The 13,718-nt window shown below is 43.1% G+C and overlaps 1 protein-coding gene across 6 annotated transcripts in view; it reads left to right on the top strand.

Moving 5' to 3' along the window:
* The first annotated feature begins 451 nt into the window (after nucleotides 1-451).
* The window catches only part of DCAF6 (DDB1 and CUL4 associated factor 6), a 167,783-nt gene continuing 154,516 nt past the window's right edge, over nucleotides 452-13,718 (top strand). For all 6 annotated transcript variants that reach the window (XM_054046263.1, XM_054046268.1, XM_054046257.1 and 3 more), the window contains exon 1: nucleotides 452-699. In XM_054046263.1, the coding sequence (XP_053902238.1) occupies nucleotides 606-699 (94 nt within the window). In that variant the 5' untranslated portion in view covers nucleotides 452-605. The remainder of the gene's footprint in view (nucleotides 700-13,718) is intronic.

Below are 13,718 nucleotides of genomic sequence, written 5' to 3'. Positions count from 1 at the left end.
TCACGCTGATTGGGCCGCTGGGAGGCGAGGGGGCGGGGTCGAGCAGCTCGCCGAGCGCTATTAGTTAACAGGACCTCCTCTCCCCCGGCGCCCCTCCCTGCGTGGAAAGAGCTGACGCTACGTCTATTTGGGGGCGGTGGGGGAAACACTTTCCGGCCATCTTTGATAAGGGCAGGAACATCCTTTCCATTCTGGCTGCCGTGCTACCCAAACTAAACATGGCTGCCTTGGCGCTTCGGTGCCCCGGCCAAGCTGGCAGACGCAGATGAAAGACATTGGAACTGTAGGCAGCTTTTTGTGCCCAAATACAAGATGGCCGCTGTATGACTTCACCGCCTGAATCCACAGAGCCAAATGGTCACGTTCTCGCGATAGACGTAAGTCTCGAGCGCTGTGAATGGGGCAGGGGCGGAGTCAGGGGCGGGGTGAGATGGGGGCGGGGAGCGGAGGAGCTGCCGCTGTCGCTCGTTCCTCGGTGGCGGCTCAGCGGCAGGCGGGTGCGTGCGCGAGCGAGTACCGCGCGGGCGGGCGGCTGGGTCTCCATGGTGAGCGTGGGGGGCGGCTGCCGCCGGCGGAGAGTCTGAGCCTCCCCTCCCCGCGGTGCCATGTCCCGGGGGTGCTGCCCTCACCTGCTGTGGGACGTGCGGAAGCGGAGCCTGGGGCTGGAGGAGCCCGGTCTGCTGCGGAGACACTACCTAGGTGAGCGGGGGGAGGGGCAGCGGGGGGAGGGGCGGGCGTTGCCGGCCGCTCGGAGCTGCCGGGGGGGGTCCTTCGTCCCGCACGCGCGCCAGAGGCGAAAGTGACAGCTGAGCCCTTCCCCCTCCAGCGGCGGGGCGGTGTGTCGCACACGTTGTGGCTCTGCTGGCTCCCCCCCTCGCCCCCGATCACTGTGCTTTGGTCAGTCCCCTCCCCGCGGGCCACGGCCTCGCCCCGGCCTCTCTGCGGGCTGATGAGAAACCGCTACCCCGAAATGTCTGTCACCGCGTGAAAAGTTCCCCCCCCCTGCGCCTGGGTGGGTGACCCGGGTCCAAAGGATGTTGCGGGGTTAGGAAACAGGCGCTGGAACAGTTTGTATAGTGGGGGTGCTGAGAGCCATTGACCCAACTGTCAACCCTGTTATGTGATGGGAACCACTTCCAGCCAGGGGGTGCGGCAGCATCCCCAGCACCCCTAGACCCAGCACCTATGGTACGAACCGCCAGTGGGTGGAAACATAACGCCTCTCTGCCCGTCCTCGGCTGCCTGGCTCTGCCTTTTCTTTCCAGCCCAGAAAACGGACCCGGGGGTAATAAAGCGTCTCAGTCGAGTGACAAAATGCATTGCATGCTTACTCGGAACAGTCAGAGCCCTGTCTGTGTCAGCTGGTGCAACTCACAGTGAAGTGGCTCAGGAGTTACTGACAAAAGCATGTGAACACCACTGCTACTGTGATTGTTTGAATAGATTGTGTGTCTTTCTGGTTCCTTGAGCTTGCAGTGCTGCACAGATGACTTTTGAAACTATCATCTTAAAACACCTATTTATTTAATATTCCTTTACTTGTGTTAAAAACATCTCAGGATCATTAAAAAGGGTAGCTTTTAAAAATGCCACTTAATTCTCACCCATTGGTGCTGTGTGTTTGCTCTTTGTATTTTATTAATATTGGACAATAACATTAGATTGATGAAAAGAACAGAAGTACGTGTGGCACCTTAGAGACTAACAAACTTATTTGAGCATAAATAAATTTGTTAGTCTCTAAGGTGCCACAAGTACTCCTGTTCTTTTGGCGGATACAGACTAACACGGCTGCTACTCTGAAACCTGTCATTAGATTGGTGAGTTTTACTTTCTAGCTCTCATATATTACCCAAATATTGCTGCTGTTTTAAGTTTCCAACGCCAGTGTTTTACTCCAAAATAACTGTTGAAATTTTAGGGTGGGAGGAAAGCAATGATTATTGTATTTAGTTTTGTAGTCCCCCCTCACCCAAAGCTCTTTGGAGAAGGGACAGTTCTTCTCTGTTTGGAGCTCCATTGTGCTAGGTACTATATAATCTCTTTTAGGGCCTCTAGGTTCTGCTGGAATAGTAATAGTAATATAGTATTCCTTTAAATTGGGTACAGTAAGGCCACTGGAGTGAAATTTTACCTAAACACCTGTGACTTTTTAAACCAAAGAACCAATGTAAAAGGTATAATGCTTTATTTTTATGAAGAAGCATTATATTTCTATTTCTATAGCTTGATCTGCTCTGGTTTCCAGTTGGTTTTCCAGGAAAATTTAAGGTGGTGTTTGACCTAGTAAGTCCTCAATATTTTTGTCTGTCTCCCCTTGTGTCATACCTTGACAACTGTAATCAGCCTAGTGCATGGATATGGTGATAGAACTTGAATACCCAGGTGACTTGATGCTTATAAAGGCCTAGATTAAAAAAACAGTGCCCCAGTTTGAAGAGGGAATGGGAGCAATTTGGTGGCCAAATTAGAGAAATTAATTTGTTGAACTTCAGGAGATACTGCTAGACCTACTATTTTTTCCAACCTTTTCCTGTGGCGGTTGAATGGGGCTATAAGGGGGTAGGAGGGGTGAATTTTATTTGTGAAGTGTTAGGAGGTTCCTGTCCAATATAACCTTTGTATATGTCTTTTTTTTTAAATGGAAAGTACAAGCCCTTGGGTTTTTTCTAACAGTTTCTAATTAATAAATAAATAAATAAAAAAGTTTGATAATTTTATAGTAACGGTCAATATTTCAGTGAGATACCAATCCTATGTAATCTTGCTAGCTGGCTTCTGTTTCTAGTTGCTCAGTCCTTACTGCAAACTTACTGTAAGCTGCTCCAAAGAAGTGCAGACCTTAACTGCAGTTCAGTACTATAGTGGACCAGGACATATTTGAATTGTACCCAAAATATTATTTAAAAATAAATGGTATTCAACTCCTTTGTCATTGACACACCTGCTTGGTCTTGTGCCAAAAATATAAATTATTGCTAATCAAGATGCTACTTTTTTTAATGCTGTAGTCACCTTTTGGTCTCTGGTAAAACTGATCTTAATCAAAAGGACATATCAGCGATTAACATGCATTTGATCATGTACATATAGGTATCTTCTGTGGTTCAACAGGAAACTGGAATGAGACCACAAACTCATTTCATACAGGTTATGGCCAGACAGCCAATAGGTGGCAAAGATTATTAGTCCGTAGTGATATAGACTGAATTAGAGGTGACAGTCTCAGTAATCTTCTAAGGACCACCTGATCATCCATTCCACTACTCTGATATTCTACCAGACAGAACTCTTATTCTAAAAAAAAAAAAAAAAAAAAGTACACACTTTGACTTGTTGTCTGTATAGTAATATTGTGTTAATCAGTGGTGGTAATTCACTCGCGGGCCGTGAGACAGTTTGTTTACATTGGCATGCTGCCCTCAGCTCCCAGTGGCTGTGGTTTGCCATTCCCGGTCAATGGGAGCTGCAGGAACTGGAGTGGGCCGCAGGGATGTGCTGGCAGCCGCTTCCCACAGCTCCCAGTGGCCGGGAACAGCGAACCGCGGCCACTGGGAACTGCAGGTAGCTGTGCCAACGTAAACAAACTGTCTTGTGGCCCACCTGCGGATTACCCTGACAGGCATGTGCAGGCTGCAGGTTGCCCACCACTGATGTTAATGCTTCAGGCCCTGAATGTACTTTTTTGTAAATCTGTTGAAACTGTTTTGGGTAAACAATTGAAACAAAAATGGATTATCCCATTCCCTTCCACCCCCAAACCCCATTGTTAATATATTGCCAAATTGTTGGTAATGTGGTGTGTGTGTGTGTATTGAAGGACCCAACACACCATATACATACATTTACAGTAAAAGCTGTGTTATCCGTCCCTATACCAACCGGACAGCTCTATATACCGCCATTTCTAATCTTCATAGAAAGTCCGGTTTATAGTCCGGTTGGTGTGGGGCCGGCAGGCTCCCTACCTGGCTTCTTGTGGCTCCCCAGAAGCAGTGACGTGTCCCTGCTGCTCCTAGGCAGAGGAACCCATGAGGAGTTCAAAGTGCAGGAGAGGGTGTGGGGTTGGGAGGCGGGAGGGATTCCGGGTGCTGGATCCGGGGGGTGCTCACCTCGGGCAACTCCCTGCAAGTGGCAACCTGTCCCTGCTGGTCCTAGGCGGAGGAGCGGCTAGGTGGCTCTGCACGCTGTCTCCGCCCGCAGGCGCTGCCCTGGCGGTTCCTGTTGGCTGCAGTTCCTGGCCAATGGGAGCTGCAGAGCCAGCACTTGGGGCAGGGTAGGGGCAGCACACAGAGCCACCTGCCCTGCCTCCGCCTAGGAGCATCTGGGACAGGTTGCTGCTTGTGGGGAGCCGCCTGAGGTGAGCGCCCCACAGATCCGGCACCCTGAGCCCTTTCCCACACCTCAACCCGCTGCCCCAAGCCCCCTCCTGCACTCAAATTCCCTCCCGCACCCAAACTCCCTCCCTCTTAGTTAACCGGCATTTTTCACTTACTGGCACCCTCCCATTCTCCTAACATGCTGGATAAAACAGCTTTTACTGCATATGGTAATATTTCCCTTTAATCTACAATCTAGTGAAAGATTGGAGGGTGGTGCAGTCTATAATCCTTTCCCTATTAATTTTTACTTAAAATGCCACTTGGCTTGTTTTGAAAGTCTAGTAATGGGCTGGCAGTCAAATAACTCATACTGCCTTATGGTGATTGGGAGCTCTGATACTAAACTTGGTTGAGCTTGAGCACCTAGGTTGACAGGTTGAATTGCTACAGTAGCTAGTCTAACAAAGATATCTAGGTTACATTGTACCGTCCTATGTAGATTTCCCACAGGAGGAATTTAGGTGTGCCAGGAAACGGAGGTTGATCTTGAAATGTTTCTAAATAATTGTCCCCACTGTGTCCCTCTGAAGTCCTATAAAACTCCTGATAGCATTCTGAAAGAGAGGCTTCTGCAAGGGTGAGTTTGTGGATGTGTGTTTGAGGGGGAAATGTCTCTAAGGATCCCATCTGCAGTGATAGAGGAGACAATCAAGCCCATCATATCACTGCAGTTATACCTGCAGCTGTGATTTTTGTCAGCATTGCAAGTTAATTAGGCTCAATCAGTGCTCATATTTGAGATCTCCAAGGAAGACCAAGGTGCTGCAAGAAGCTGTTGGTGATTCATTAGGTGGCACTGTCCCCTGAGTCAACTTGATCAGTGTCCTAGTAGATGAAATTGAGCTTCTGGGAGTGCCATCTCTTTGATGAGATATGAAACTGAGGTCCTTTCAACTTTCAGTTATTAAATATTTCTTGGCGCTTTTGCAAGTGTTTTAGAATAGTAAATCATGGTATTCTACTCAAATTCCTTTTTGGATGATTACTCTGTCTGCTTAAAGGCCCTCTGCAGTTTTAATTAGATGTAGTATTCTTTGCCACCACTAGCCCTAAACTGTTCATTTTTGGTGTGTGGTATTGTAGTGCGCTGTGAAACAGCTGATATGGTGGTAGGATTTTAGTGATGAATCAAGTTAGTGCTCTTAACATAGGCTGATACTTTAAAATGCTTAGATATATTAGCGCATTTTGGCATCTTCAGAATCAATGCAACTATATAAATGTGATATCTTGTATATTTTAGAATCTTTAATGAAAAAGTAGCAGCAGTGTTGCCTTGCAAAGAGGGAAATAGATTAATAATTTGTTAGAAGTATCCCATATTAATAGGGTCTACTTGCTTTTCTGTGAGAGGGATAGTGCTGCTGAAGATTACTTTGAACTCTATAATGAAAGACTTCTCTTTATAAACTAGTCACAGAAAATCCATACTCCTGAAATACTAAAATATTTTACAAACAGGAATTCATTACTGGTTTGTTATTCAGAATGATTCTCAACAGCGTGTGGCACACCGTTTGGCACAGCAATAAACAAAATAACCCCCCGCTCCCAAATATTCAATTTTATTACCTTTTCTTCTTCTTTCCTATTTTCTTCCCTCCCGCTAATCTGGAATTTTTAAGCTTGCCAAATATTGTGGGTATGATGCAACACCTCGTGAGCTCTGATTTTTGTGTTTGTTTTTTTAAAAACAAAACCGTACTTTGTTAAATTCTGTACTTGAAGGCATCTGTTTTTGTTTACCAGAGGGAGCGTTTAATATTAAACTATTCCTTTGTGGCTCTTGGAATATGCAGATGGTTTGAAATCTATGAAGTAACTACTGGAATGCCTGCAGTTCAGTGCACTGGGGTCAGATCTGGGCATTTATCTGGTAGTACTTCAATTGCTGGTGCCAGAGAGAGAGTTGCAGATGTCTTTTCATATACATAGACCTGGGAGATAGGAGGACTGGCCAGCCAATTTATATATGTGGTTAGTTGGTCCTGTCTATACAATAAAGAACTGCGGTAGAACCTGATTGCAGCCTAACGTCCAGTTACAGTGCTGTTCATGGGTAAGGTTGAAACAGAGTATATCTATATAGGGCCCATGTATGGACACAACCAATTGTGAAGTTTACCATGATAGAAACTCATTACGCCATTGGTTAAAATAAGAAAAAAGAATCTTTAGTGTATTATAAGAGTTGAGCATCACGCTTGGACATCAGGTTCTTCCTGAAACATACTGTACAGCACAATAAGGGTGGAGGTAGAGAGAAATTAATTCTTCACAATGAAAAGTAAGGTAGAATCAAGGCATCAGTTGTCTCATACAGAAAAATAAAATAGAGCTGAAAAAGTAAGACAGTAAGAAAATACAGATTGAGGAAGAGAACTGTTGGAGTACAAATAGTGTGAAAAATGGGGAAAATAACAGTCTGAATGTAATCAGTCTTCTAAAAATTGAAACTAGTCCGGGTCAAAGACCAGCTTTGCAGTTCTGATGTAAACGGTTGCTATGTTGGACTATAGGAAGTACCTACAATGTAGTTAATATTACACTCATGGTACAATAATGCTAATTTTTCATTATTCTGGGGTATACGTTTAATTTTTTATATCCCATTGGCATTAATTTGAATAAAAATATAATATACATAATGAACACAAACCAGTGTGGCGGGAGAGGTGCTTTGTTGTTTTTCCTTATATATTTCTGGCAAGTTAACTGCTCTTTGAAAAAGAATCATCTTCACTGTCTGATTACAAGGACCCAATTGATTGACTGCTATTTTAATGTGAATGGTGTTGGTCTGATGTGCAGCATCCTCCACTGCTCTTTGGCATGTGCCCAGAATACTAGCGCAGCAATGATATATTGTGGCACATACAAAACATTTTCTCAAATGAAAGTAATTGAGGATTTCAGAAGGACATAACTTCCCCCTAAAGTTGTTTTATCCATAATGTTCACTGAACAATAGCAGTCTGTGCAGGCATATTTGGGCATGCAAGATGGTAATTAGAAGGCAAATAGCGAATCTGAAAGAACATATAACCTAAAACATGAACATATATTTAAGAATGGAATTTAATTTGTTTATCAGAGACAGGAAATTTGTGATAGCATTGGTGCATTCTGTGGACTTCCAGGGATTATGTAGGGCTCTTAAGGAGCATAGTGACATTGCTGAGACGCTAAATGACTACTTTGTGTCATTCTTCACCACAGAGAATGATGAGGCAGTACCAACATCAGGCATACTCTTTTCAATTAATAAAGATGAGATACAGTCAGTGACTAGTCTATCAGTTTGCTTCTGCACCTCCTTGTTTGACACCATAAAGAGTGGTAAGTCATCAGGACCTGTTGCTATTCAGCCAAGAGTTGTGAAGGACTTAATGAAGAGACTGAGGGCAAGTCTACGCTACAAAATTAAGTCGACCTAAGTTACGTGGATGTACAGCCACCACAGTAATTGAATCAGTTTTACACATCCATTCTATGTTCCTTGTGCTGGCAATGCGTGTCCTCATTAGGAGCACTCACACCGAATTAACTGCCAGTGTGGGGCATTGTGGGATGATTTCTGAAAGGCAGCAACAGTCAATGTAAGCAACGCAGTGTCTACACTGACACTGTTGATCTGACTACATCAACTGAAGCACTAGGCCTCTCACGGAGGTGGGGTTATTAAGTCAATGTAATGGGCAAGTTACATTGGTGGGAGCTCCATTTTAGTATAGACGTTTACAGAGTTAGGTCGATGTAAGGCAGCTTATGTCGACCTAACTCTGTAGTGTAGACCATGGCTGAGTCACTAATAAACCCTGCCATATAATCTCTCACTAAAATCAGTTACTATATCAGAGAATAGAATAGTAACAAATGTTACACCTATATTTTAAAATGTGTTGGGGGTACTCTTTGCAATTACAGATCAATAAACCTTATTTTAATGCCAGAAAACTTAGCAGAAATTACTAAATATATTAATTTAAGTTTTTAAATAGTATAACATGGCAAAACAAACACAGCTTCTATAAAGGAAAATTGTGCCTTTTAATATATTAGAATTTTAGCTTGGCAACAAAATAGGGCATAAAGGAAAACTGGCTGATATAATTTAAGTCCCTGTCAAGAGATTATATCCTAACGTGCATGCACAAAGGGGCAGAATTAATGTTGCATGAACCACCCTGGCTATGGTATTTCCTAAATTTTGTGTTTGACTGGGCAGTCTTCATATGCTTATAGCATAACGTTGTTTATTGTAATAGAAATATATAAAACAATGAATGAGAATGAAAATGAGAGAAAAATTGAGTCCTCTATTTATCCTTTACCATAAAACAAAAGGACATCCAACAAAATAGATAAATTAAAAACTGATAAAAATAGATGGATAATTTAAAATTTTTACTCAGTGCATAATTAATCTACAGAATATATTGCCACCGAATATCAATGAGGATTCAGAAAAGGATTTGACATAGCTAATGTAAACCTCTTCAGCTACATCTGAATGGATAAAAAGTGTATAAGGGATATAAACTCCATGCTTCAGGATCAAAGTGTCCACTGAATGATGGAAGAAACTTTACTCATGGCCAGGTTATTCCATTTTGGCAATAAATTTAATAGGTTTTTATGCATTGTGTGCTAAAGTTTAATTACTAATTAATAAAATAGATTAATAATTTTGTCTATTTTGTTGGATGTCCCCTTGTTCTTTCCTCTTAATCCTTCTTACATCTTTAGCACCCAACCCCATAGTTCTTTGTAACCCAGTTTTGCCAACCCCAAGTATTAAAAAATCATGAGTGAACCCCCCACCCCCCAAATCAAGATATTTAAAAAATAATGAATTTTGGTTTCTTTGCCTTTGGACCTTTTTGCTTTAGGGTTCTTGTTCTCAAGCTTTTCTCAGTAACCACGTGGGCTAGAAATTTACTTTATTTTTAAAAGAAAGCTGAAGTTGTCTCAGTCACATGCTTCAGGAGCTGAGTGTTCAAGAATAACACCAAATACCCTGAGAATTATGATTTAAAATGGTGAGACTCCACCACTTTTAACACTAGTGTGGATGTAAGATTTGAGCCCCTGGGTTAAAATGTGTACAGGAAATAACCCCCCTTCCCACTTTAGAAGATGAAGATGGGCTCCAGCTGCATTTCTGCTGGGACATTGTGCATCATCTTGTGGAGTTAGCTGAGCTCATGATCAAGAATGGATGACCAATTTCTGATAAAATAAAGACCCTTCCCACTGATACTTTCATTCTTTTTAGAACCAACCTTAATAAACCTTTTTTTGAGGTTCTGAATTGTTTAGAAGTTATGTGGTTTTATGTGAAAGACCTGTTTTTGCAAGATATTCAGACCAATTTTGCAGACCGAAGGGGTTTCATTAGTCTGGATCTTTATCTGTAACTTGGTAGAACAAAACAGACATGTGGAACTTTTGAGTTCATTTGTCCTTACCCCAAAATTTGATGTCAAAGCAGATTTTTTTTTTTTAAAGTGGAGGAAGAAAAGGGAATTAAGGGGGAACCTAAAATGGAGAGATTATAGTGCCACAGGAGAAAGGTTTCTTCTGTAAAGCAAGTTCAGCTCATTGTATATTAAAAGCTGTTGAATGAAAGCTGCATAAGCTATAGCACAACATATTTACCACAAGCAGCAATAGGTCAAAATGTAAAGAGTCTTCAATAGGTGTTGAGCACACGTAGTATTTAAATGGGTAAAAGTGTTGTAGGATACCATTTGTCAGGCTACAAAAATGAAAGTGAGGCTACCTCTCTTTATGGTTTATGTAGATGATAATTTTTTTTTATCTCAAAGTAAAAGTTTTGGGTTGTCTTATGGAATAATAGAGATGCAACCGCCACCATTAATATAGCAACATTAATTTGAAAAAGACTTTGTGATATGATTGATGCAAGTTTGTTGCATCCTATCGGACTTGGCTGAATTTTGCATTTTCTGTACTATGACCAAGATGTTTTGTTCAGCACTGTGGGCATTCAGACCAGATAAACTCCTATAGTGTAATCAAACTTGCCACACTTCAGCAAACAGCGCAATTTTTGTTTTGGTTGTATTTGTTTTATTAGTGAAGGTTTAATGATGCCAATTTGAGCCAGGGCTAGTGCATGTAAATGTTCAGTAAGCTTTTTCATGTGCCTCTGTCAGTACGTCTCATCCTGCTGTATAGCTCTTAAAAATGCCATGGTACGCTGGTGTCCTTGACCAAAGTCCCACCTTTTGCCCCACATGCAGACTGTCAGTCTCTTTTGCTTCTTTGTACTTTAGAGGTATTTAATATTGTTCATAAAGCACGTTAGGGTCACTTATGGTTAAAGGGACAACTTAAATTAAGGTGTACACAATTTAATATGATAAATTCCTTTTAAAAATAAGTAAAAATAACTGGGCTATAATTAAAAGGAATGTCACCAGACCGTTATAACTGGACCCAATCTTTGGATCTCTGTCTGCCACCTCTCCTTGGGATGTGGGACTCCCCAGTCCAACTGCTGTAATCCGTGAAACCTGTATTCTGACCTCCTAAACCTCCCCAGTTGCTTTGAATGCTTCCCAAGAACTCCACCCATTGAGCACTAAAGTTTATAGTTTAACTCTTGAGGATGTGTGGCAGATAGAGCAAGGAATCCTGGCATTGCAAAGAAAGTTCTTAAACACACATGCTTTACTGATAGCAAAGGAGAGTTACATATGTTTAAACTCTTCAACTTCTCCTCCTCTCCAACCCCTGATACTCACCATTCCTGATTGTGTTTGGTCAACGTCCTTGGGGAAGGGTCAAATCCCTCTCGTCCCATACTCCTCCAGCTATATCTTCTGTTTTATGAGGTGGAATGGCTCTCCTTGCTTGAGATTTTGTCTTTCAAAAGCAGGCACCTTTTTCTGTCATCTGCTGAGGATTTTCCTTGCTTCAACCCAAGTCAGTGGCTCTGCTGGTAGCAACCCCACTGACTCACCAGGGTAGGCGTATTAAATGTTGATGCCCCTTTGGTGTCCGTGTTACACTTTCTGAGATGTTGTCCGTTTCTGCTACAAAAAGGGAGTTTTTAATCTACACTCATAAATGATATTTTACAAAACAAAAGAGAATTAATAAATTGATGCACATCTTCTCTACATTGTCACAAGGGATGCTTAAACCATTGTGCTAATTCCATTTTATGGAGAAACTTTCATTTAAAATTCTAGTAAAAATATAGAACATTCATTAATGTGTTTTTTCCTTCTTTAAATATCAAGCTAATGATAATTTACTATAATTTATCTTCCACTGTTTTGTCTTATTGAAGCTTTTGTGAAACCTGATGGGACCACAAAATATACATTTCAGGGAGCAAGGCTTGACATTTTTTTTCACTAGTCCACAATCAGTGCTGGAAAATCATTTGTACTGATCTTCCAATTAAGCACTTTTGTAACAGTGTTCCCCACGTGTTACCTCACTAACCACTAGAGCTTAATGTTTAGTATTTGAATGTTGACATTTTATATTTCCATTGGTATAAAACATTTGCTTGTGGGTCTGGTAGCTTGTAAAGCATTAGACCTTAACAATCACCATCCTAAACTGGTCTCTGGATCGAGATCCAGGACTAAATATAGCAAATATCAGATCTGCATTTCAGGCAATATAGTCAGGGTGGATTTGATTTAAATCATGATTTAAATCACTAGTCAGGAAGACTCAATTTAATCATGGATTTCTACATAAAAGTGCATTCTTGTTGATTGTTAGAACCTTAATACGTTTTCTTCACAACTCAGAGAGAGATGTAGGTTTAATTTTTAGAAGGTACACACTATATATTTTTTTAAGTGATTTATTTTGAAAACTTTTCAGATTAGTTTTACAGCTATATCAGAAAATGAATGATTGGTTATTTCATTTACCAAAGGTAATTGAAGCAGATATTTATGAAGTCATTGGGAGGTGAACTATCTCCCATTCAACAAGTTAATCATTAATATTTGGAGGATTTTCTTGCCATGCTGTATTAGGAGGAGAACATCACTGTGATGTTATTGACATGAACTGTGACCGTGTAGCTCATTGTTGCAACTAGGGTGACCAGATGGCAAGAACAAAATATCGGGATGCATGGGGGGCAGCCACAGGCTCACCCCCCCCCGCCCCTCTGGAGCCATGGAGGAAGGGGGATACAAAGCCTGAGAAAGCTGCGGGTCGGGGGCGCATGGCCCCGGCTTTGGCTGTAGCCCTGCCACGGGTTGGGGGCGCACCCCTCCTCCCCCCCGCTCCAGCCTGCTGCAAGCTGCGGGTTGGGGGCACATGGCCCCAGCCCCTGCCACAAGCATATGACACTGGTTCCTGCCCGCAGCCCCGCTGCGAGCCATGGGCATAGGGCCCCAACTGCAGCCCCGCTGCTTACCTGGGGGATGGTTTCCCACCCCCTGGGAAGCACCTGGCAGGTTCCTCTGGCTCCTAAGGTCAGCAGCAGCCAGTGGGGTCTCCACTCCACGTACTACGCCTGCCACAAGCACTGGATCCATCTGCCATTGGCTGGAAGCTGTGGAGGCGGGACTTATTTGGGGGCGTGAGTAGCACGCAGCGCCCCAAGGTCAGGGGCAGCCGGGGGGAGGGGGTGGGGGTCTGCGCCCTGTCCGCACCCGCAGTTCCCATTGGCTGTGATGGAGCCAGCGCTTGTGGTAGATGCAGCACACAGACACACACACACCCCCGGTCGCCCCTGTGCCTAGGGGCCGGGCCGTAGGGTCCTGCTGCCTGCCATTTCCTGGGAGCTGCCCCAAATAAGCACTGCTGGGACCCCAGGTTAGCACTCACCAGTGTACTCCTCCAGCCCTGAGCCAAAATCTCGGGACAAATAGTGTCCCAACCGTACATCGGTCGGGATGCAGGACAAACAACTAAATATCAGGACATCTGGTCACCCTAGTTGCAACCAGGGTCCTATGGTTGCACCCGGTCTTGTACAGAGGAGGTCAAGTGGGGTGTCTATAGAAAGATTATAGTTTGCTGGTTATGATTATGCTTTCTGTATGTGTATCATTTTTGTATTTGAAGTTATGAGTATTGGCTATGTACTTGTATCTCAATATGTTTGATTCTAAGTAGCCTCAGTGAAGCATTTGGTCAGTTTCTTGAGAAAGGACTGGTCTCAGTAAGTGCCCAATCAAGAAACACTTAACTGACAATGGACTTTGGGAGATGCCAATCCACATCTGAGCTTTCCTGGGAACTGTTCAAACTTACATATAAACAATGGCGTTGGCCTGCAAAAAGCTGAATCATTCATAGACATGTGACTTGCCCAGGTGGCTAAAA

This window comes from Malaclemys terrapin, chromosome 1, assembly GCF_027887155.1.
Source record: "Malaclemys terrapin pileata isolate rMalTer1 chromosome 1, rMalTer1.hap1, whole genome shotgun sequence".
NCBI lineage: Eukaryota > Metazoa > Chordata > Testudines > Emydidae > Malaclemys > Malaclemys terrapin.
The sequence above is the reverse complement of the archived record's forward strand: the minus strand, read 5'-3'. Positions and strand labels throughout refer to the sequence as shown.